At 44.4% G+C, this 24,907-nt stretch overlaps 2 protein-coding genes across 4 annotated transcripts in view; one reads left to right on the top strand and one right to left on the bottom strand.

Annotated features, from left to right (window-relative positions):
- Window positions 1–13,583, bottom strand: part of CFAP77 (cilia and flagella associated protein 77) — a gene marked incomplete at both ends in the record, with an annotated part of 56,333 nt that extends 42,750 nt beyond the window's left edge. The window contains one exon of the mRNA XM_082067900.1: window positions 13,455–13,583. Within this exon, the coding sequence (XP_081924026.1) occupies window positions 13,455–13,583 (129 nt within the window). The remainder of the gene's footprint in view (window positions 1–13,454) is intronic.
- Window positions 13,584–13,860: 277 nt separating this feature from the next.
- TTF1 (transcription termination factor 1) lies at window positions 13,861–24,732 on the top strand. 3 transcript variants are annotated; one of them, XM_082068067.1, is made up of 17 exons: window positions 13,861–13,909; window positions 15,148–15,248; window positions 15,427–16,278; window positions 16,374–16,631; window positions 16,720–16,962; window positions 17,048–17,278; window positions 17,381–17,632; window positions 17,742–18,043; window positions 18,850–19,100; window positions 19,940–20,125; window positions 20,409–20,487; window positions 20,778–20,908; window positions 21,421–21,649; window positions 22,485–22,574; window positions 22,782–22,847; window positions 23,182–23,267; window positions 23,697–24,732. In XM_082068067.1, the coding sequence occupies exons 3-17, from the start codon at window positions 15,439–15,441 to the stop codon at window positions 23,855–23,857; spliced, it is 3,405 nt and encodes a 1,134-aa protein (XP_081924193.1). In that variant the 5' UTR covers window positions 13,861–13,909; window positions 15,148–15,248; window positions 15,427–15,438; the 3' UTR covers window positions 23,858–24,732. The 3 variants fall into 3 exon arrangements, with proteins under 3 accessions (XP_081924193.1, XP_081924192.1, XP_081924194.1); XM_082068066.1 differs by having other exon boundaries at window positions 17,381–17,635; window positions 17,745–18,043; XM_082068068.1 differs by lacking the exon at window positions 17,048–17,278 and having other exon boundaries at window positions 17,384–17,635; window positions 17,745–18,043.
- Window positions 24,733–24,907: the final 175 nt, after the last annotated feature.

The following is a 24,907-nucleotide window of genomic DNA, read 5'->3' as shown; positions in this document are numbered from 1 at the left end:
ATCAGCTGAGAAGGAAAGTTAGAGAGTGACACTAATAGGGAGAGCTCAGACACACTAAGAGTATTAAAAGGTTAGGTCATGGTGTGTTTTATTAAATAGAATATTAATTGAATTCTTGACATCTGAGGTGAACTGTGACATGCTCATGGGATAAATATTGCATTTAACAGAGCATCATGACCTAAAGCTCTAAATACTATTGAGCATCAGTGCCAATCCTTCACAATAGATCTGAGCCTCGGTCCTTGGGGTATGAATGCTCCCTTGGAGTTTTGGAAGCTTGAGCTTAAAAATGAGTCTCTCATTTCTTGTTTCTGTTTTCAGTTAAGTTCAAAATTGCTTCTTCTATCTCAAGGCTACACTCTCTCAGACTTTCAGTTACAGACTCTTACTACATAGCTAGAACTGCACATTTCAAATGCCAATGTAAACCTATTGGGCACAGTACAAGGAAGGTTGAAAGAAAATTTCTCCATCTCCACCCTCATACCGTAAAGGAGATTAAAACATTAAAAAGACCAATTAAAAATAGGGAATCTCATGGCAACATTTTCATTAACCCTCCCCGGTTCTTCTTTCTGTCTCATTAGTCATCACAGGGAGAGGAAGGATCATTTTAATTAGCAGCATTGTAAAGCTTTATTTAAGGCAACTGCCCCTCCTGCTGCTCTCCAGATTACTCTGCCAGCTTATAAATACAATACCAAATCATTAACAGCCCAAAACAACACCACTGAAGGGTTTGGAAGAAAAAAGATCCACTATGGTCAATGTTTAGGGCTCTTTAACAATGTCCTTTCTCCTTATTCAGGCATAATTCAAGCGTAATATTGGGCTTTATAGAACAACTCAATATCCTCTTAGAGCAAAGCCCTTTCTAGTTGAGGATACCATGTGTTCAACTTTCTTGCCCTTTGTTTTCAAGGCAGTGAAAGAAGAGAACCACATCTGATAGGATAGACATGGTAGATAGGATCACAGGTTTTCCAACATCCCAATTTAGAATCACTTGTTAAATTCCCAAATTAAAGGGAGTGCTGCCTTGCAGGAGGGAGGGGAGCAGTGAGACCCTAACAGAGAGTCGCTACATTTCAATCAGGAATTAGATGCAAATCAAACTCTCGCCCTCTTGCAGGGTCCTGGGTCAGAGACACATTGATGGAAACAAATAGGACAGTGTGGTCCCAGATCCTAAACACCCAACACTTGGGAAAGATCCCAATGTTGTCCTCCATCCCCTGGGCTATTCTGTAGTCTCTCAGGCAATCAGAACATTCTCTTTCTGGGCCAGCTCCCTTTTGCGTCCAGCAGAATAGTGATGAAAAACATCACATTTCTCAAGACATAAGCTGCTTTTTTGTCCTCCTTACAAAAAACCCCACAACTCAGACTATTAGAATTCACCATTTAGATCTGTGCCCTATTTTCCCTGACCTGAATATGTGGCTATAGACCCTGCAGCACACCTGGGTGCTGCAATCTCTAATTGTTCATCACTGCCCAGCTAAGGCAACGCCGTCTTTCCCTTGGAGCTACACAAAGGAGTTTAAGCACTGTGAGCACTCTACTGTGGAGTTTTCACATTGCCAACACAGTCAGAATTTTATTTTCAAAGTTCTACCACCACACAGCTGAAGTGAGCTGAAAGTTTGATGTATTTTCTTTGCTGCTGGGTGCTGAGCTGCATTAAGATATATTAGCCACCTAAATCTTCCACACTATTGCTTGATATGACAAAAAGAAAACCAGACCAGAGGACAAAAACTCTTAATGTTTGTGTCTGAAAATACAAAGCAAGCTCGCCCTGACTTCAGTTGGAGCACTATGGAGAATGTGGAGATAATATTGGCTTCTTCAAAAAAAGGTGCATATTCCTTAGAAAGGTTTAAAAATGATTAGGTGTACTTGACTTTACCTACATGAACTACTGTTCAAGTAATAACGAAAAGGAAGACAGTAATGGTGTATTGCTGAATTATTAAATTGTTCATTTCATCCATATCTGTAGAGGTTTGCAGGGAGAGGTGATATGGAAGTAACTGCTATGTATGAAACTGACACAAATGGAATTGAATTGGAAATAAGTAAAATATTTCCACTTAAAAAAAAAAAAAAATGGGGGCAGAGGGTGCTGCTGGGGGGAAGCAAAACCAACCAAGTTCCAGTTTGGGACTGAGCGGCCCTTCTGTCCCCATCTCATCTCTGCTCCCTGTGACGGGCCCTGGAGACTGAGCAGGTCACAGACCTGAGCTCCTGTCACCATGCGTTGGTCACCAAACCTGGGGGTGAGTCCCAGAGATCAGCGCACGGCCCGTGCCTGAGCAGATCTGCAGCTTCGAGGGGAATCGGCATCTGGAGATCATGGGTACTAAACTCACTTAAAACCAGACAGTGACTGACAGTCTGAGTAACTGTCGCTGTTAAAGTTTCTATAGGAGTTGCTTTGTTTTCTATTTATAGCCACGCTGTATTTTTCTTGTAATACATTTTTAATGACTTATAAGGCCTAGTTATTTATTTTCCTGAAGTCAAATACTTTCTCACCCTGATAATACAAGAGAATGAGCTTTGCACAGAAGAGCTACATGGGAGACGGCTGGATCTGCTCCCTACACTGGCAGCGGTTTGTGGGGAGGGCCATCCCTGGGCCAGAATATTTCCAAATTACTCATTATTCTATCTGCACACAAGGGAATATCTTCTTATTATTTTACTCTGTTTCCTAGCTCAACATCAACCTTAGTTACAAAGCAACCCCCAAACGCAGCACCACGTAGGCAGCAGCCCCGTCCATCACGTGTTGAAAAGTAGCATGAACAACAGACCAAAGAGAAGCAGAAGATGGGACTCTTTGACATAGCAGGTATTTGCATGAAATATAATTAATCTGCTAAACCAGCATCCATCCCTAAGTACAAATGCTGATTGCCTCATGACGAGTCTAACCAGAATGGTATTAACTCTACTGCTTTTTCTAAATTGTTATATATCCAATATTGTCTTTTGACTCTTCTTTATGTTTAGATTAATAACTATGTAATCACTTCATTAGTTTATTTAGATTATGTTATTTTAGGAAATTATTGTTTAGATGAGCCTTGTCCTTCCCATCTATCTGTGCCTTCCTAGAATTAAATAGTATCTAAAGAAACCAATTAATTGCAACTCGACCGCTGTAATGGGGTCTGCTCTACAATGTGGCAATGTCTAATGGAGTTTTAATTTCCCTGTGGTGAGTCAACATTTGCTTAAAGAGAGAAACTGTCAGAGCAAACCACTGCCCGAGACATGCACAGCTTCTTCCCAGCCTATGGAGCTGAACAGGCATCTTAGGGCTGCGGCTTTTATTGGGGGTAACATTCATAGAGTGTCGTAGCTGGGGCATCACAGAGCATCCCGTTCCCACCATGGGCTGAGGTTTCCCAGGGACTTGCAGAACACGGAGAACATAGAGCCCTCCATGGCTCTATGGTGCATCCATGGCCTCAGGATGCACCCCAACCTTGATGGGGTCCTGGGTGCTAAAATGAACTTGCCACCCCGTGAAGGTTTGAGACCCTTTTTTTAATGCATGATCTTTCTTAGAAAATAGTTATTTAACTGTCCTGGGTTGCAGTTGCACCAGCAGGTCCTTGTCATGGCCCAGAAGCCCATTATGGTGGGGGCTGTCAAAACCCAAACTCTCATCTTCAAGGAACCTGCTGCACCCATGTAACTCATGACACACTTGGCACAGCAGAATTTATAATGAGCTTTGTTTGTTTGTTTTCCATTAATTGGATTGTTCGGAGTACTTAGTAACACAAGAAGTTACATTGGGATTTTGGAGGGAAGCAAAGCACCCAGAGGCCTTTGAAATGGCCCCAGTCCCTCCCTCGCCCAGGCCATGGGCATCCCTGCAATCCTCAGCCTACCCGCTGTTGACTAATGGCTGTTTTGCTTGGCGAACGCTGACAAACTTCTGAAGCCGGTCTGCCTTCCCCAATCTTCTGACAGCTTAAAAGATTTGAAACAAAGCTACATTATGATGCAACCAATTTCAGCAGCATCTGATTAACTAAAAGGAGGCCACAGCTACCTGACAGCAGCTGGTGGTTATTTTTTATTTCTAAAACAAACTAATGGCCTCAAACATTCATACATGTATTTATTTTTTTGTTTAAATGTCTCATTTCCAGGTTGTTTTTTTTGGGGGATCGTGCAGGGAAATAAAGTTTTGCAATTCTTCTTCTCATAATAAGTCTGTCCAAAAATGATGTTGCTCGTTGTGTTGAAAGATGGTTTCATTTTCTACTCAAAATTGGTATGAAAAATTTGCCTTGCCAAATGAACATTGTATACTGAACTTGTCAAATCCTCTCTCCTGACACAAATAAAAGATAACATTGGGTGGCAGCATGTAAAACAGCACTGACAAGACAGCTGGGATGGAAGCAAAGAAATGCATATTTTTCTCTTTCTCTCTTCCTGAGGAGGGTAGGGGAAAGATCCAGGTGAGTGAATGCTGGCGTGTTACAACCAAAAATACATCATCTAAAGGCTTAACAAGCCATTTCAATGCAGGTTTTAAGATGAACATAAGCGACTCCATTTGTGATTAGCAAAATCATGACAAAAGTCTTTTTTTCCCAGGCAACCAAGAAAGCTGTTAAGTAGGAAGAGTAGCTGGATGAAAGGGGGGTATTCAGCTAAGAGTTCACAACTTTGTTGTGCAGGCTGGAAGGAACTGCTTATAACACTGCTGAAAACTATTCCAAGTATATTTAAAAATAAATAAGGCAATGATAGCACTTTCATTAGATCTGTAATCACACCATGTAAGTGAGATTTTTTTTTTTCCCATTAAAATTGTTGATTGAAGGCTGTTAGCTATTTATCAGCCCAAAATTACATTTCTTCTCTCCTAGGGGTTGCATTTACTAAAAATCACAACCACCGCCTGGTTAGTAACAAGAAAAGACTCCTAAAACTGCAGTTTCAGGTTGGGGGGGGAAGGAATACAAGCATGAAACACAGATTGCACCTTCAAATCCCCGATGGCATCACGCTTCTTTGTTCTGCTAAGAAAAATTAACCTCAATCTCGGCTCAAGGTCCCCCGATTGATTATCATAGTCATTTAAATACTGTAATCTCATTTTCAGCATCAGGGAAAGGGAGCGAAAAGAAGAAAAAGAGAAAGAGGTGGGGAAGCGAGGGGGAAAGAAAGAGAAAACAGAATAAATTATCTGACAAAAGGAAAAAGGGCCTTTCTGCTTACGGAGCCTATTTCAGATCCTTCCACTTGATTGGAAAAGTTGATGAAGTTTAAATGAAGCAGAATTAGAGGCTCAGGCCACTGAGTATTGACAGGGGCCCATGGAAGAATGTGTAATTCAATAGGCCTGATTTCTGTGGAAAACAGGGGAAAAGCCTAAATGGTATAATCTTCAATCAAATCTAACATCGACACTGACAAGGCAGGGTAATGAGATAGGCCAGATCAGGCATGTTGGTTAAAGAAATTAATCCCTCTCGCTGCACCAAGAGTTCAGCTTTGATGCCTATTGTACAGACCCCCATCCCAGCCTATCTAAATGCTAACTAAGCACGAGTGTGAGCTGGGACTGTGCTTTTCATCGCTGGGGCTAAGCTGAGCACAATTTTAGCTTTAGATTAGGGCGGCAGAGGTAGCGCGGCGGCCCCGAGGAGAGGGGCAGAGCGCGGCCGTGGATGCAGCTGCGCCGGTGCGGGGGAAACTTGCGCTTCGGCGTGTATTAGAGCTTTAACACACCGTGATACATAGTAATTAGTGTAGTTACAGTCGCCTCCTGACTAGCTGATTAATATCTCCTGGGAAGCACCAAAGGGGCCGGGCGGCGAGTGGGAGGGTGATGGAGAGAACAAATGGGAAGTTGAAAAATGTGCTGCAGACAAAGGGGCTTTTCTACCTGGGTGAGGAGCCCCAAGCTCACGATTAAAACCATCTTTATATTTCAGGCTAGCTTGCTCTTCACTAAGCAATACAAGGTTCGCTGTGTTTGCTTTCCCAACTCCCCCTTGCCCCAGCCTAAGGATTACATTATTATTTTTGATCAGGTTTCACTCATAAATTTTTAGGCACGAAACCCATGCTGGTTTGCTTAAAAAAATCAAACTGGAGATATTTCCCCTGATATTGAAGTTTTCTTAAAGACTGTTGTTGGAAATCTAGTAATGGAGTCCCACTTTCATTAATCTGTGCTACTTCAAATAAATGGGAGTAGAAAAGTCAGTGTAATTTATTTTATGAAGTACAAATGGTTAAAGACAAAAATAACCTCAGAAATGCCGGTTCTGTCTAATCTGTACAATGTGAGCAGCCAAGCAAGAACAAAACAATCCCTACAAGATGACAAAAGCTTCTTGAATTCAATAATTAAGCATAAGAGCATCTCTAAGAATTTGCATGGAAAGTAACCTACCCTTGGGGAAAGTGTGGCTAAAAACTTGCAAAAACGTGGAACTGAAAACACCGGTCTCTGTGATGGTCACGAATGTGCTTCGTTTGCTCTATATTCTGCTAGGCAGCACTCAAAAAAGAGGGGAAATGACTGCAGAAAGGTTTTTAAATGAAGAGCTTTTCACCTTTCACTTGGGCACCTGCCCACTGGTTGCCTGCCCAGTGCCCTCCTGTCCAGGACGGTCTTTACTGAGCCTCCACCGGCTCTTTCTCCTTGCTTGGGACATTCTCTTGTGCCTCTTCCCAAGAAAGAGGGATGGTTATTGTTGCTGGAGTGGGAAATAGGGCAGAGATATCCCCGTGCTCCTGCAAGGTTTAGCTGGGTCTCTGGTGCTGCTCTCAGGGTTCAGTGTCTTGGGAAAAGGGTTGGAGGGTAAGGGCACGTTATCGGGGTTTGGAATATCCCTGCCTTTCTGCGTGGTATCTTCCATTCAAATTAGTCTGAAATTCATCTCTTGGCTTAATATGGTTTGGGGGTAATGCCATAAACTGGTGGTGGCTCTCCCTTGAAGTTTCTTAAATCTTTCAGACAGTAAAATCTCAGGTTTATGTTCATCCTAAAAATGTATAGCCTGCTGCAGCTCTGGATGCACTGAGAGTGCATGGACCAATTTGTGGTCTTTTTAATATATATTTTTTTTCTATTCTGCCTACATTCTCTCGTCCTTTGGCTTAATTTCTGCTTTTGCATCACCAGCAACTCAGGCAAGAGGCTGTAAAGACGTTCTCTGCTATGACAGTGCTACTATTAGGGTCACGATGCAACAATTGGGTCTAATGGTTATTATCGTGCTGACTTCAATAATGCACTTTTAAATCAAAAGGCCTTTGAAGCTTTATTTCCATTGTATTAGACAAATAAACACGGAAGATTTTCACAAACATAAAAGGCATTCACCTTGTAATGTTTCTGGGCTTATTAGTCTCACCGATTTGCATTGTTTTGTTCACATAAAGGATCAAAATGCCCTTTTGCTCGCTTTTACGTACGGCGCGCTGCTCTTGGGGATGAGCAGCTGCCAGGGCCTGGTGCTGCTGGGGCCGTCCCTCTGCCCGCTGAATCGCGGTTGCAGTTTGCGGCCTAAGTCCCGGCTTCAAAGAACCAGGAGAAAAACCCACTGCTTTCGCTAATGCAAAATGTTTACTCGCCTCTTGGAAATGCCTTCTTTATTTCCGTGGCGTCTGTGCAAAATGTGGGAGGGCACGAAAGCTCGTAAGGAGTTTAATTTTTAGTGTACCGAATAATTCATTTAAAAATCTTAAATGAGTTCACGCTGAGAAGAAAACCCTTAGAAGTCGCAGCATTGGCAAGAGAAAGCACAGAACCAAACCTAATGATTATTTGACTAACCAGCCCTTCATTAGCTTATTTCTCTAATGAATTATTAAGCTGTACTGTGTAGACATTTCAGAATACATTTTTAAAAGCACAACACTGGGTCTTAGATTGCAAAAATATAATAGTAGTGGTAATATAATAATAATAGTAATAAGCACACAAAACGCTGCATAAACACTAATTAATCCTCAGCGTCCCCAAGCAGCAAGCACAGAAGGTAGGATGCTTAGCACATGTAGTGATTTCAGGTAAATAGTATAATTAATGGCAAATAAAAGACAACCTTATTCCAAACATGGCTCACAGTACTTGTGATTACTCTGCTCTGTGTTACAGGGGTTCTTCACCCAAGACAGGCAAACTAAAATCTGATCCCTGCCCAAGTTTTCAATAGACACATTGATTTCAAATGGCTGAGAGCAGGTATGAGGGAACAGTGTTATTTAAATCAACTAAGGGAACACCTGAGGGACGTTATCCAAATGCTTGTGGAAGATGCTTTGCAGGGTGGTGATGCTGCCAGCAGAGTTTGCCACACCTGGGGCTCTTGGCTCACACAAAAGCAGCTGAGAGATCTCAACTGAACCCCCAGATCACTGGAGCAGAGCAGAGTTGATGGAAACCTGGGGACCTGAGCTGTCTTGGCATGATTGGAGTGCGGATGCTCTGCGGAGAGGGAGCAATTTTGCTCCCTGTTGGTCCCAGCCGTCACACAGACACCTGCATGGTTTCCAATGGCTTGTACAGCTGCTCTCTGAGCATCCAGCGATGGGCGTATGTCTAAGGAAGCCTTTACTTTACCACCTTCCCTCCCTGTGCAGGTGAGTGGTCCTTGCGCAAAGGTGGATGAGGATGACAAAGGTGGATGAGGATGATAAAGGTGAGCGTTGCCTCCTGGCTCTGCCCTGAGAAAGGGCTTTGTGAGATGGGAGCATCGTTCCAGGTTCAGCTTGGCTCCTCGCTATACAGGTGCCCAGAGAGCTAAAGATGACGAGCGGATTTGGAGAGAAGGTTTAAAAAGAAAAAGAGGAGGGTGAGGGTTAAAGGCTTCAAGATGGAGCACAACATCCAGGTGTAAAAGCCCTGTTACAGCCACAACACAGGTCTATTAATAAAAGCTTCCACTCCAGAGTGATGGAAAACCTGCTCTTTCAGTAATTACTGTTGCAAGAGATGTTTGTGATGAATGCAGGTTACAACTCAAAGTTGTAACATTCTTTTTTACACCATGCGTTTGTCCATGTTTGTCTCTTGCGTAATTAGAGGGTATTTTTTTTTTTCCACGATGTGACAATTTGAGTTTGATAAAATGCCCCTACGTTCTTTTCTCAGCTGTCCTTTCTATGGATCCCTCTAGAAACCAAAATGAGTTCACAACCACTCTCAGCAGCACCTTGCTCTGTGACAAGTCAGACGGCTCAGAAATACTTCATTATGAGGTTCAATGGCGTGAAAGGAAAAAGGAAAATGCGGTGAGTTATTTCTGCCTTTACTTGGTACCCAAGCAGTGAGTGGAGTCCCATGGCCACCCAGCCCGTGCCTTGGTGTCCCCCACCCTGAGCTGCTCTCCCAGGCCATGGAGGAGGCTCCGGGGTGACCTGGGGTGAGCTCTCCCATGTGTCCCCTTTTTCTGCTGAAAACTGCAGTTCAGCCTCTCTGGCCCGGTAAATCCTTCCTCTGCTGGGCTATCCGTGTGGCATTTTAAGGGGTTTTGCGAGTTTTTTGATCATATATTCTTCCACTGGAGACTGTAGCTGCTGCAATGTTTTTGCCTGAATTTTGTAGCTTTATGCAATCTTATTTTGGAAAAAGGAAGAAAAAAAAAATCCAGCCTCAGGGCTGGAGAGAAAAGCTTAGGAAAACAAACCCTAAAGGGCCTGGCATTCAGACCAATAAAAACTGGCATCAGTTGTCATGTAAATAACAAGATTTAAAAACAAATACTGTGCATTCCAGCAGTGCTGAAAACAGTCTGTTAAATGTGTTTCTCCTGAAGCCTGGATGACAGGGATTGAGAGCTGGCACTTTCATGACCTGCAAAGCACCGTCACCATCCTCCCCCTCAGAACTGCCCGTTCTGAAACAACTTTTTAATGTGGAGAGATGCAGCTTGGGCTCTGAAGGGGAGGTGGGTTCCTCTCAGCTCTGAAGGTGTTTTATGGAGAGCAGTTCCTCTCTTTCTGCACATTCCCCTTAAGCAAGTAAGAGGATGCTTTGGCACATGGGTCTGGCAGCTGGAATCTCCCATTCACCTTCACACACCAGGTATACAAACGCCCAATGCCAAGTTGGTGACACAGCGACTTTTGCAGCGATATGTTGAACTTAACTACGGTGTATTATCCAAAAGATGATAATATAAATGTAACCAAACTTGTGTAGGCCATTTTTTCTGGAGTGCACATCAGGCGTGCTGGGGGTTAAGTGGGATGAAGTCTCTTTTCCTGCCCAGAGCTGCCTTATTTTGTAATGCGGTAGTTTTCAGTAAGTTTGTACTGAAAAAAGTGCTTGACTAAGGTTTTTACTGGTAAAAACAAACAAACCAAAAATGCTTTGCTCAGATTTTTACTGGCATCAGTACATGAAACACTTTCCTCAGGTTTATGCTGCAAGCAAATGGATGTTGATAAACTAAATTAATTCCTTGATTAATTAAAACACACCGTACCTTCTGCCAGACAAAAATTAGAGCATTCATCCCCATAGATTTTTATGTGAAAAGATGATGGTTTTAATCCGTGATAGCCGGTGTGTGTGGATGCATCCTGGTGGGAGGACGGGGCTGGGCAGAGCTGGGGCAGGAGGGGCAGCCAGGAATTCAGGCAGTCGCCTGTGCCGTAGTCTCTGTTCAGATATGTGATGTGATGTAGAAGTGAGAGAACCGGAGTGAAAGCAGAGGATCCTGTTGTTAGGTGCTGCAAAGCAGGAGGTGTCCCACATTTGCACTAAGGTTTTGGGGACCAAGTGCTAGCTGGAGGAAGATCGGGCAGTGAGTGTCCCATCATCACAACTGGGCTTCAGGTTCTTCTGTGTTTGCTGTCCCATGTACCTTAAAGACAGCTGTTGGAGCTGTGCGTTCCTCAGTGCCCTCCCATGGCTGCCAGAAGCACTTGTCCAAGCAGCATTTGTCTCGACACTTTTTGTCCCCTTCTCCTAAACCATCTTTGTGTCCTTGGTTTTCAGGTGGCACTGCACAGTGGGATGGTTGGGACCTGCTGGCCAGCCCCTTTGGCAGCTCTTTCCAAAATGCCTGGTCCCCAGGGCTCTTGCGGGGGTAAGAGATCCCAAACTGCAGTTGGAAACATCAAGAGGAGATGTAGCAGAGGGAGGACGCTGTGAATATGCCACTACTGGTGTGTGTACCAGTGCCAGCACTTACCCAGTAAACTGCTGCCCACTGTCACCTCCTGGCAGCATAGGACACCCTGGTAAATTCAGCATTCGGAGGGGCACAACACAACATGGAAGGGAAGTTGGCAGGGGTCAGTAGTTAGCTGCACAGACTTTACAATATAATTACCATGAGGTGAAATTACCACTGGTGCCAAGAGTAAAAGCATCCCTGTTAACAGCCCAGTTACTTCAGATGGACGCAGTTCTCTTTACATCCCCGCCAGCTGGGTTACAGCCTCCTGCAAGGATGCCCTGAGAGAACAGTAGTTGTCCAGAATGCTGAAATGTAACCGTGCTTTTTCTCAAAACTTGCTCAAATTCTAGTACCACCTGGCCAGATCACAGAAATCCAGATTGGGTCTTATTAAAACATTCCATGAGTCGTAACTGCTCAGAATTCCTACTGCCAGGATGCTCCGCAACAGATACGCTGAGAAAAAACTCAAACCCTAAAGCTGGGACTGAGCAAACTGCGGGACCCGAGGGGAAAAGGCACCAGCTGAGCTCTGGGGACAGACAGAGCTCGGCCGAATGTTCCCATCCAGGCAGGGAAAACTCCCACATAAATCAACATAATCTTAATGACCACAGATAATCTACCTGCAACATATACACTACAGGATCCTTCGCAGGTTACCCCAGTGTTATATTCGTAGACCTGGGATTTACAGCACTGACGGGTGGTTTATATAACACCTATTTCAGTTTAAGGAATGTAAATGCATTGTGAATAGCATCAACCCAACCCCTGCAATTATTCCTTAGCATACCTTAAATGCCATATAATTACATGTTCTTCTGATTCATATTCCTGCATCACCTAAAAACGTATTTTACTAGCACGCTTCTCAAAAAAAGGCAGAAACAGTTTGGAGAGATAGGGAAGAAGTGGAGCTGCTTCCTTTCCTGTGCAGCTGCTGGCATCCCGGGGTGGTTCATCCTGCCTACGTGTGTCCACACCAGCTCTTTCTAGGGGCAGCAAGGTGAGGAAATCTCACCCCGATTCCACTTCTAAGCAAATATGCTGCCGTTTCCTATTAAACTTACGGGATCCAGAGAAAAGAAAGTAGAAATTTAACATTTGAATAAGTGAAGCTGCTTTTGAGTTATGATGCAAACTCGACTTTTTTGTTGTTTTTGCCTTCCTAATGTAATTTCCAAATCGATTCTTAGTGTTTCATCAGGGAAAAAAAAAAAAAAAAAAAAGGTTCAATGTCGCAAGACTCAAATTTCCCGTGATATTCAAAATTCCAAAATTTTTTGACCGACTTCCGAGCCTGCCTGTGCCGGGGTAGAGTCACCAAAGGAGTTGAAGCCCTGAATTACCGCAGCAGAGGCGGAACAGCCGCGGTTGAACAGTCCCCGCTGCGGGAACACGGCGCTTTGGAGCAGAACCGGCTGCCCCCCCGCCAAGAGAAGGGGAAAAGCGCAGGCGGGGGAAGCGCTGGGGGGCAGCCGGGGGTTCCGCACCCTCCGAACCACGATCCCGAGCATCGGGGGTCGGTTTGTCCCCCCGTGGGGACGGGGATGGGAAGGAGCGGGTTTAGGGCACGAAGCTGTTCTGCGAGTGCCATCCAGGGGACGAGAGCTGAACTTCAGCTGCTGCTCGGGGAGGCTCCTGGGAAGATGGGGGGGCTAAAGCGGGACTTTCTGTGCTGGGGGATATTGAGGAGTAGGCGCTGAAGCTTCCTAAGCCCCCTCTGGAGCTCGGCCCATCCTCAGGACGGGGGTACAAGTGAGTCGGTAACACGGAAATGTCAGGAGTTTGTGCAGTGACCATAAGCTCCATAGCCAATATAAAAATCCTGATTTAGGGGGTCACAGTTTGTGTCCCCCCACCCAGGGCGCCTCTATTGCAGGGGGTGGCAAAGAACAGCCCCAGTGCCACCTCTGTCCCTGCCCCCGACTGCTCCTCAAACCGCGGGGCTATTGCTTGGAAAAACACCCGAAACTCGGAGGGAAAACCATCCCGGGGCTAGCGGGTGTTTAACGGTGATAAAACACTAAAGAGCAGCGAGAAAACACACCTTTCCCCCTCCTCGTCATATAAATTAGTGTGGGGGGAAAAACTTTTAAGCTGTTGCCACCCTCCAGGTGCTTTAACGGGAAACTTTGCTGTGTGGCTGTGGTGACCCGGGGCTGCCCGCGGGGACCGTGACACCCCCACACCCTCTCCGGGGTCCCGTTCGCCGCTACCGGCGCTAGGATGGGAGGGGAGGGAGCGGGGGCAGCCGGCGCTCACCTTGAGGATGCGCGGGTTGCGGAACATGCTGTCCCGGGCCAGCCCCAGCCGCTCGTTCTCGCTGCCCGGCTCCACCTCGGCCAGGGACAGCGGTGGCCGCCGTGAAGAGGCCGCGCTGCCGCCCGCCATATCACCGCCCGGGCGGGGGGAAGCCGGGGCTGAGGCGGGCGGCGTTGTCCTGCCCGTGGGCGAGCGGCGAACCGGGACGATCCCGCCGTGGAGCGGCGGCTCCCACCCGTGAGCGCTGGCGGGGCGGCGCTGCCCCGTCTCCTAGCAACCGCCGGGCGGTGCTGCCCCGTCTCCTAGCAACCGCCGGGAGACGCCTCGGGTCCGTCGCTCTGGCGGGCCCGGCCGGGAGCGCTTCCGCGGGGAGGGCGGAACGGAGAGGCCGGTGGCGCGGCGGGCGGGGGAGCGGCGCTGTGGGTGGACACCGGGAGAGCGCGTGCGGCGCGGAGGTGAGGCGGGAAGCGCTGGTTCCGTTACCCGGTGCCCCCGGTACCCCCGCGGGGCGGCGGGACGGGCCGTCCCGGCCGGGGAGGGGGAGAGGCCGGCGGGGTCACTGGAGAGACTGCGGTTTCCCCGCCCCGCCGAGAGGCCTGTGGTTGCACCGGGCTCCTCCCGTAGTCGCGGAGGGAGGCGGAGGGTAACGGCGGGCGGGCCGGCCGGCCGCGGCGGGGGACGTGAGGCGGGGCCCTGGCCTGTGGTCCGGCCTCAGGCTGCCCGCGGCCTCGGCCGGTGCCCCGTGGCCTGGCTGTGATCGGAGCTGGGGAGCTGTGGGGGTCCGTGTCCCCAGAGCTCGGGGGGCTGTGGGGGTCCGTGTCCCCAGAGCTCGGGGGGGCTGTGGGGGTCGGTGTCTGTCCCCAGAGCTCTGGGGGGGCTGTGGGGGTCCGTGTCCCCAGAGCTCTGGGGGGGCTGTGGGGGTCGGTGTCTGTCCCCAGAGCTCTGGGGGGGCTGTGGGGGTCCGTGTCCCCAGAGCTCTGGGGGGGCTGTGGGGGTCGGTGTCTGTCCCCAGAGCTCTGGGGGGGCTGTGGGGGTCGGTGTCTGTCCCCAGAGCTCTGGGGGGGCTGTGGGGGTCGGTGTCTGTCCCCAGAGCTCGGGGGGGGCTGTGGGGGTCCGTGTCCCCAGAGCTCGGGGGGGCTGTGGGGGTCGGTGTCTGTCCCCAGAGCTCTGGGGGGGCTGTGGGGGTCGGTGTCTGTCCCCAGAGGTTTCAGGGCAGCCCCTTCCACGTGGCAGTGAAATGGTCACACCTGGTACTGGTCAGTGCTGGAAGCTTCTGGGAATGTGAAATTCAGGGTCTTATGTTTCAGAGATGTTGGGTTGGTTGTTGCTTTATATATTTTTCTTTTTTTTTTTTTTTTTAATGTGCTGGCCGTAGAAAACGTGCTGAAAATACTTCCTGCCTGCTCTGTGTAATTGTAGCTTTCAGGAATGTATTTGTTCTGGTTAAAGAACCAGTTGGAACCAGCAGGTCCTGCCTGGGCTGGGCCCTGTTTGAACATTGGCAAAGGCAGTCCAAAACTTCTAATTACAGAAGGTGGTTTTAGTTCTAATTACTTTAGAATATCTTTGTTACTTTTACCTCATTGCTGTTTCAGTGCTATGAGCAGAGTTGAATATATCAGTCTGTTGTTGCTTAGCTATTCGAACTCAACCTAAAGCTAAGAGTTATTATAATGTATCTTTGTTGTTATAGGAAAACAATTTTAAGGCTGAATACATTTGTGATGCGCGTCTGTTTGATGAAGAAGGTGTTGCTATTTCATAGTTACTTTGCGAAATTAGCTGGATTGAAAAGTAAGTATCTTTATTCTATGTTTCTAAGATAATATTGAGTGGTTCCTTAGTATGTTAATGTTTTGGGTGGGTTTTTGGTGTGGATTTTTTTGTTTGTGGTGCTTGGTGTTTTGTTTTTTTACTGTATAATGGTATATAAATCGTAGCGCTTGAGTAAACGTCATGTCTTTTATTTAAGGTAAGAAGAAATATGACAGAAGAAGCAAGTGCAGATGATATTAAAGTGCAAGATTTTCTCAAGAAAAAGAAGAAAAAGAAGAAAATACACAAAGAGCACAATGAGACACATGAAAGTTATGAAAGAGAAAGTGTACAAAATGAGGAGCTTAGCTGTACTTCTCCACTGCTGCTTGAAGATCAAGCAGCACAGACTGGGGAAGGCCGTAAAAAGAAGAAAAGACACAAAAACAAGGGAGAGGCGCAACAGCCTTCATTAGGTGATTCTTGTGTAGAGCTGGAACATGAAATTAGTGATGAAACTGCAGTGGATACTTCCAAAAAGAAGAAGAAAAAAAAGAAGCATAAGTGTCGTGATAGTACAGATCAGCAAAGTGATGTAACTTATGGCACAGTGAATCAGCATCTTACTGATTGTTGTCAGGAGATCAATGCTGATTATGTTTGTGTAAAGCAATCTGCTAAGAAGAAAAGAAAAGAAAAATTGTCCGAAGGGGAGGAGGTGTATGAGCTGTCCACCTCGGAAACATGTGATAGAAATGACGATGGAAGATTAAAAAAGAAGAAGAAAAAGAAGAAAAGAGAGAGAAGTACTGAAGATATGCAGGAAGACACAGCTGTGACCCTTGACCAGTCACGGTTATCTCCAAAGAAAAAGAAGAAAAGGAAAGACAAAGGCTTGCCATTGCCTGCAGAAGAGGTTGATGTGGCAGCGCCCCAGCAGTGCCATGAAGATGGTGACTGTGACTCTTCTCCCGTGTGCGAAGATTCTCTGGATTTACCTGCTAATTTTTCGAAGCTGAGTAAAGCAGCTGATCAATCTCATCGAAAAACTTCAGTGTGTGCTAAAAAGGTAGTAAAATGCCGAGCTTCTGTCATGGAAGTGAGCTCTTCAGAATCTGATGTCGTGTTATTTAGTTGTGGTTTGTTTTGTGGTTTTTTTTTCAGGAAGACACAGCTGTAACAGATGATGAGTCACTGTTGTCAACTCCAAAGAAAAAGAAGAAAAGGAAAAAGAAAGACAGAGTCTTGGTGTTATCTACAGAAGAGGTTGATGTGGCAACACCCCAGCAATGCCATGAAGATGGTGACTGTGATGCTTTTCCTGCCACACGTGAAGATTCTCCAGATGTACCTGCTAATTTTTCTAAGCTGAACAAAGCAGCTGATCGATCTCGTCGAAAAGCTCTAGTGTGTGCTAAAAAGGTAGTAAAAAGCAGAGCTTTCGTCATGGAAGAAAGCTCTTCAGAATCCAATGTAATTTAGTTGTGGGCTTTTTGTGTTTGCTTTTCAGGAAGACACAGCTTTAACCACTGACCAGTCACCATTGTCATCTCCAAAGAAAAAGAAGAAAAGGAAAAAGAAAGACAGAGTCTTGGTGTTATCTACAGAAGAGGTTGATGTGGCAACACCCCAGCAATGCCATGAAGACGGTGACTGTGATGTTTTTCTTACCGTATGTGAAGAGTCTCCGGATGTACCTGCTAATTTTTCTAAGCTGAATAAAGCAGCTGATCAGTCTCATAGGAAAACGCTGGTGCGTGCTAAAAAGATAGTAAAAAGCAGAGTTTTTGTCATGGCTGAAAGCTCTTCAGAGTCTGATGTAATGTTTCTAATTGCAGGAAGGCACAGCTGTATCTGTTGGCCAGTCACTGTTATCTCCAAAGAAAAAGAGGGAAAAGAAAGACAAAGTCTTGCCATTATGTACAGAAGAGGTTGTTGTGGCGGCGCCCCAGCAATGCCGTGAGGATGATGACTGTGATGCTTCTCTTGTGCGTGAAGATTCTCTGGATGTACCGGCTAATTTTTCTAAAATGAATAAAGCAGCTGATCGATCTCATCGAAAAACTCCAGTGCGTGCTAAAAAGAGAGTAAAAGGCAGAGCTTTTGTCATGGAAGCAAGCTCTTCAGAATCCAATGTCATGTAATTTAATAGTTTGGTTCTTTGTTTTTAGGAGGAAGACACAGCTGTATCCATTGAACAGTCACTATTGTCAACTCCAAAGCAAAAGAGGAAAAAGAAAGACAAAGTCTTGCTGTTACCTGTGGAAGTGGTTGATGTGGCAACGCCCCAGCAGTGCCATGAAGATGGTGACTGTGATTCTTCTCCTGTGCGCGAACATTCTCCGGATGTACCTGCTAATTTTTCTAAGCTGAATAGAGCAGCTGATCGATCTCATCAGAAAACTTTGGTGCATGCTAAAAAGGTAGTGAAAAGTAGAGCTTTTGTCATGGAAGCAAGCTCTTCAGAATCTGATGAAATGTAATTTAATTGTTTGGTTTATTTTGTGGGTTTTGTTTGTTTGTTTTCCCCAGGAGGACACAGCTGCAGCTGTTGACCAGTCACTGTTATCTCCAAAGGAACAGAAGCAAAGGGAAGACACAGTCTTGCCATTACCTACAGAAGAGGTTGGCGCAGCCGTGCCCCAGCAGTGCCATGAAGATGGTGACTGTGATTCTTCTCCTGTGCACGAAGATTCTCTGGATGTACCTGCTAATTTTTCTAAGCTGAATAAAGCAGCTGATCGATCTCACCGAAAAACTCCAGTGCGTGCTAAAAAGGTTGTAAAAAGCAGAGCTTTTGTCATGGAAGAAAGCTCTTCAGAATCTGATGAAATGTAAGTTTAGTTGTTTGGGTTGTTTTGTGTGGGTTTATGTTTGTGGGTTTTTTTCCCACACCTCCTGATAGGTTTCTCTGATTCGGGTCCCAGATTTTTCTTTACTCTGTGTTGTGTGCATTCTGAAGAACAACTTCAAAAACCTTTACAATACGTTGAGATGTTACAGGGACCTCCTTTAAGAGCTTAGTTATTTTGTGAAGATTCAGTGAAAATTTGTAATAATGTATTACAATTGCCTTCAACACCAAGTATTTTATTCTATTTAACATCTGTAGGAATAGAAGTAATTTATGTGCAAGCAATTCATATTCAGTTAGAAAAAACAAAAGGGCGGGTATTTATAGTGAACAGATGCATTTTTACCAATTAACTAGTAAGGTCAACCAAAGAATTTAATGTTCTGTGTGAACAAATGCTCATGTTAGTTGTGTTTAGTGCTTTTATAGCACCTGGAACCCACCATAAGAGCACTAGGAAGAGACCAATGGAAAAGTTCTGTGTTGCCAGTGGTAGCAAGAGACACTATTTCCTCTGTGTGTCCGTGTGTGAGAGTTTTGTAGGAAAGGTGCAGATTTTCCCAACTTCAGCAAGCTTTTTGAATATTGGAAGAAGAGAAATTTGATAATAAATTATGTCTGTGTTAAGAGGTTGGGATTACAAGGGGGTGGCTCTGTGAAATGTTGCTTGTACTTTAGTTAATGAACATATTTGTTCTTTTAATGGTAGAGATAATAACAAAATCTCCGTTTTGGAGCTCTAGTGGTATATTTTATTTTACCTTTTTTTTAATATATAAATATTAGGACACCAGAACCCTCAGCATCAAATCGGAAGAAGGACCAGAATAGTTCCTTTACTGAAACGGTAACATCTGAAGAACTTGGTCCGAATGATGAAGAGCATGTGGGCTCTAGGACAAGTTCAGCCATGGATTTGGAGGCTGCAAAACAAGAACTAGAAGAGTTTATTCCTCACGTGAGGAATATAGCAGAGTGTTCAATCAGGAGGATGGCTGGAAAAGACCTAGCGAGGTTTAAACAGTTTAAAGAACAAGGTGAGCTCTCAAAATATTGTTGCAGTGAGAAAGGACTGTGCAGCTGCACTAATGTTTTGACAGAGGGAAAATAGTTTGGTTTTGTGTCAAGTCTGTTGCATCCATGGAGTCTGGCTCACTTCAATCCAATTGACATATTTTCTGTTTTTCTGCTTCTTAGCATCTGCTTCCTTATTGTTAAATTACAACCCAAAGCGTGTGTGTGAATAACCTGATCCCAGCTCACAGAATCCCAGAATGTGAGGGGTTGGAAGGGACCTGGAAAGCTCATCCAGTGCAATCCCCCCATGGAGCAGGAACACCCAGATGAGGTTACACAGGAAGGTGTCCAGGCGGGTTGGAATGTCTGCACAGAAGGAGACTCCACAACCCCCCCTGGGCAGCCTGGGCCAGGCTCTGCCACCCTCACTGGGAAGAAGTTGCTTCTCATATTTAAGTGGAACCTTTCGTGTTCCAGCTTGAACCCATTACCCCTTGTCCTATCACTGGTTGTCACTGAGAAGAGCCTGGCTCCATCCTCCTGACACTCACCCTTTAGATATCTGTAAACATGAATGAGGTCACCCCTCAGTCTCCTCTTGTCCAGCTCCAGAGCCCCAGCTCCCTCAGCCTTTCCTCACACGGGAGATGCTCCACTCCCTCCATCATCTTTGTTGCCCTGCGCTGGACTTCTTCCAGCAGTTCCCTGTCCTGCTGGAACTGAGGGGCCACAACTGGACACAATATTCCAGGTGTGGTCTCACCAGGGCAGAGTAGAGGGGCAGGAGAACCTCTCTGACCTACTGACCACGCCCTTCTAATCCACCCCAGGATGCCATTGGCCTTTCTGTATATTTTAGGTCTTGCTGTCAGGTTTGGCAAGTTTTCCAAGAAGGAGAATGATCAGATCCGGAAAAATATTGAAGAGTTCTTATCGATTACTGGAATAGACAGTGCTGAAAAGCTCCTGTTTACCTCGAGGTATCCAGAGGAACAAAAAAATATCAATCGTCTAAAAGCAAAACATCATTTTTGTGATAAACTTTGTAAGTATTTAAGTTCCTTCTCAATCTTACTCTGGTCATAACAATTACATCTTTGAAACTCCTCAGGAGATTCCATTCAGACTATTTTCTGTGTGTGCAGTTACTAAAGTGTTGTAGAGCACGTTCGCTTGAGTGGCGAGAATTTATCATTGGCAGCGCGGTCATAAAAATGTGTGTTACTGGTTTTTTGTTTTGTTTCATTTTGGATCTTTTTTTTTGGTTTGTTAAAGTGGTCTCACTGGTGTAAGAAACGTTTCTTAAAAATGAATCATTTACTTTCCAGCTGAGGGCATACCGCGACCCTGGAGGCTGGTATATTATCGAGCAAAGAAGATATTTGACCCAAATAATTATAAAGGGAGGTAAGAGAGTAATTTGAAAGAGTTTCTGAATGCTAATCTTACTCTCTGATGTTTATTTGTACATTAAAAATGGATATAAATGAAGATAATCTCTCCCATTTGTGCTAGTTACTGTGACTTAATTGGCAGCTCATTTTTCTGACTAGTCCTTATCAATTCCTCTGTTCTAAAATGTGACTTGGAATGGTAGTGATGAGTAACATTATAAACATCTATAAAGATGACAGCTCTTTGGAGATATTGGGATGGTTTGAATTTACAGCTGAAGCTGTGCCCATTTCCTCCACTAGGTACACTAAGGCAGAAAAAGAAGAATTGAAGAAGTATCACGCTCTGCACGGCAATGACTGGAAGAAGATTTCCGAGATGATGTCTCGCTCCAGCCTCTCAGTTGCTATGAAATACTCTCAAATCAAATCAGGTATGGAATTTTAAGAAAAAACATTCTGTCCATTGCAATTTGAGAAGTTATTTTAGGTGTGTGTTGGACGTGCTCGAAACTTGAGGAAAAAATCCCTAGAGTAGATTTATATTTTTTTTGTAATTAACTTATCGTGGTGGTTCTTTTTTTCTAGACCACTGATTGCGTTTTCATATGGAAGGGATCAGAACAGTCTCTGATAGAACAGGGAAAGGAAGTGGAACAAATGCAGCTCTTGATTAGATAGAACTGGCATCTAAACCTGCTTTCAGGGGGAAGGCGGAGAGGAATTTGACAATCAGGTTTTAAATGATAGAAACTAGGGATCAGTGCTGTTATTTAGTGATTACGCTGAACTCTCTCAAATCTGGTATGCAGAAGAGTTTCTGGAAAGTGTGTTAAGAAGCTGGTCCTTTAGATATGAATAATGCAAAGTTCAGCATTTGATCTTTTGCCTTTTTTTCCTAATCATTTATGAGAAATTATGCCTCAACCTTATTTTTCTATTTTAGCTGTTAATTATGGTCGTTGGTCAAAGGAAGAGGTCCAGAAGTTAATGCATGCAGTGGAGGAGGTGATTAGGAAAAGAGTGGGAATGGAAGATGCAAATTCTCGCTCATCATCGGAAACATCGGGTACAGATCGCTTGATTGACCAAGAGACGCTGTACCAGAAATTACCATGGACTGAGATTGAAACTAAAGTGGGAACTCGACATTGGAGACAATGTAAACAGAAATGGTAAGGGGTTATACTACGTTGAGGCTGTAAAATGTGTTCTGGGGACTGTTTAATGCTATTCTGCAAAAAAACGTTTGTACCATAGTGAGACCACATCTGGAATATTGTGTCCAGTTGTGGCCCCTCAGTTCCAGCAGGACAGGGAACTGCTGGAGAGAGTCCAGCGCAGGGCAACAAAGATGCTGAAGGGAGTGGAGCATCTCCCGTGTGAGGAAAGGCTGAGGGAGCTGGGGCTCTGGAGCTGGACAAGAGGAGACTGAGGGGTGACCTCATTCATGTTTACAGATATCTAAAGGGTGAGTGTCAGGAGGATGGAGCCAGGCTCTTCTCAGTGACAACCAGTGATAGGACAAGGGGTAATGGGTTCACACTGGAACACAAAAGGTTCCACTTAAATACGAGAAGAAACTTCTTCCCAGTGAGGGTGGCAGAGCCTGGCCCAGGCTGCCCAGGGGGGTTGTGGAGTCTCCTTCTGTGCAGACATTCCAACCCGCCTGGACACCTTCCTGTGTAACCTCATCTGGGTGTTCCTACTCCATGGGGGGATTGCACTGGATGAGCTTTCAAGGTCCCTTCCAATCCCTAACATTCTCTGATTCTGTGATTGTTTGCTAAAACAGGTAATAAATAGGTTGTAAGCTACAGAAGAGATACTGCAAGTGTGTCCGAGACAAAGAAATAACTCTTTGCTCGCTGTGGTTCAGTTTTCTTCTTGCTGGGATAATGAAGCCTGATTTCTGCTCCTCTGTGGAAGCAGTAGCATCTTGAAGATTCTTCCTTTTGATGCCTGGAGTTTCTTGAAATGACAGAAACCTTTTCTTGTGTGTTTTCAAAGGATGGTAATTTTAAGAAACAAGATGACCAAAGGGCAGCCGTCATATAGAGGGACTCAAGCAATACGGGCCAAGATCAGTCTGATTAAAAGGTATCGTTCAGAGTTACGGGAATGTTTTTGTGTCTCTTACTGTTGTATTTATAACAACTTGCAGGTTGAGCAGGGCAGACCTGCAGTTTTGTACGGTTTCACGACTGCCGTTTCTTTGGTCAGAATTGTCCTGTGACTTCTGACTGGGGGAGCTGTGAATTATTTCTCGAATTCTGTCTGCAAACTGCTTCTGTTTTGTATTCACAGGTTGCATGAAATGCAAGTGGAGGATTATAGTGACGTAAAGTGGGAAGAACTCACTGATATTATTGGGTAAACCTTTTTTTCCCTTTTTTATAGATACATAGGATAGTTGAAGCAGATAGCCTTAGAAATTCCACAAAGGAATCAAAGTTCTTAGGCCTCTGCAACTATAGAAAATGACATTTAGTTTGGTAATGTACAGTTGGATATCTTTGCGGAGTGCTGAGCAATAAATGCCTATGAACTCTAAACTTAATTCTAACCACTTCAGGCAACCCTTGTTGTATTCCCAGCACATTCTATGTGCTGTGACTGTGTTACGTGGCCTGTGCTAGTCTCAGTAACAACTAAACTTTGTAGTAGTTCCTTGCACCAGTAATTCTTTGAACTCTTCTCTTTCCAGAAATGTCCCTGCAGGCTACATTCAATCCAAGTTTTATAGGCTGAAAGTGACCTCTGTCCCTTTTTGGCGAAAGAAAACCTTTTCTGGTCAGTATCCCAGCTGTTTGTAAATACTGTGTTTGTTTGAATCTCAGAGAACAAGTATTGGAGTTCAATGCTTTCCTGGTTAGCTTTCCCTAAAGTAAATTGGCTAAAATCACAGGCTTTATACTTACTTTACTAAATTCCTTTTAAATTTTATGTTTTTAAGTAACAGTTTACTTTCAATGGCATCTTTCTGGAGTGCTTATCAACCTTGTCTAATACCTTGGCTTTACGAGTTCATCACTGTGCTTTTTGAGTTGATCTTTGCATGTTTGTGTCTGATCTGCCCTACAGCCACCGGGATTGCTATGAAATAGTGAGATTATTTCCATTTAACACTAACAAACTAATTTCTGTGAGACCCCATTTCCCCTGGGCATCCAGTTCCCCTGCAGATCCAATTAAGACTACTTTTTTTCTTTTTCCCCAAAGAAATTATTGATTATCTTTATGAAAAGAAACTTCCAGAGCTTGAAGAAAAGTTAGGAAGCAGGAAGGGGAAACGCAGTAGTTCTGATAATTCAACAACCACCAACCAGAAAAAGGCTTTCCGACTCAGGGACATTTTTGACTCCAGTGAAGACAGTGACTAATTGATTGCCTTAAAAAAACAATTCCCAATCTGCATTTTAACTGCAAAATGGATCTGGTTAAAAGTGGGCGCAGATCAACAACTGCAGGTACAGTGGTTACCTAATCACGGAAAAAGTAAAGATGTGATTTTTCTTGTTTCCTGTTGAAGACTGAGGTAAATACAGTTTTTTGTGTCACCTTAAATTAGCTCTGGTTTTAGAAGTCTTTATTTAAGCATCCAAGTTGCTTTCTGAGTGTCTCAAAAATAGTACTTTTCCCACTGCTTTGTTTTCTATGGACTTGAAAGCTGCTCTTTACCCTTTGTGCATTAACTTGGTTTTCAGAACTTTAATGGATTTGAAATAAGTTTTAAAAATAAATTTGTGGAATTGGGAAAAGGATTTTCATTGGCTTTTAAATCTCTATGATAAATCTGAAGACATCTGTGTTGATGGAAACAGCACAACTTTTAGGTTGGTTTGCTTGTTTTTAGGTTGGTTTGCTTGTTTTTAACAGGTACCCCGGTCTTAAAAGCAACTGATTTTATCCACCCTTCCAGAGAAAAGGGCTATTAGTCCACTGGTATTCATAAACTGTAATGTCATTTCATGCTAATTAGAACAATGCATTTAAAATGTTTTTTGTTAATATTTGGAATAAAAAGGCAAAACGTATATTTATTTCACCAAGGAGAATTTCTACGTTTTAATAAGTTGACGGGTAAGAGGGGGTTGTATTCATGTTGTATGATATTTTGAACTATCTGCCTAGAGCGATTATTTGTAAATTGATGGACTGAATATTAAAAGAAAGAAAAATCTTACTGTGCATGTAAAGTATTTTTATGGACTGTTTATATTTGCTATATGTTGTATTAAAAAGTAACACAAAAAGACTTGGTCTCTGGCATACTGCTTTTTGATGGGCATTTTGATAAATGAGAATTTCCTTTATTAATTTCAGTAATTGCCATTGAAAATGCAGAACTTTAAACAGTGTTAAATAAAGACCATGGTGGTGGTTCATCTGGATTGTGACTTATAGAAAGGATGGTAAATGAGACTTTTCCA

The sequence above is a fragment of the Streptopelia decaocto genome (assembly GCF_964273445.1).
Source record: "Streptopelia decaocto genome assembly, chromosome: 17".
NCBI lineage: Eukaryota > Metazoa > Chordata > Aves > Columbiformes > Columbidae > Streptopelia > Streptopelia decaocto.
This window is presented reverse-complemented; position numbering and strand designations above follow the sequence as displayed.

What these genes read in the sequence shown, in the direction of transcription:
- TTF1 (XM_082068067.1), top strand. Translation starts at nt 15,439, where the DNA reads ATGACAGAAGAAGCAAGTGCAGATGATATTAAAGTGCAAGATTTTCTC. An exon ending in CTTCAGTGTGTGCTAAAAAG is followed by an intron (nt 16,279 to 16,373) that starts GTAGTAAAATGC and finishes TTTTTTTTTCAG; the next exon opens with GAAGACACAGCTGTAACAGA. An exon ending in TCTTCAGAATCTGATGAAAT is followed by an intron (nt 18,044 to 18,849) that starts GTAAGTTTAGTT and finishes TATAAATATTAG; the next exon opens with GACACCAGAACCCTCAGCAT.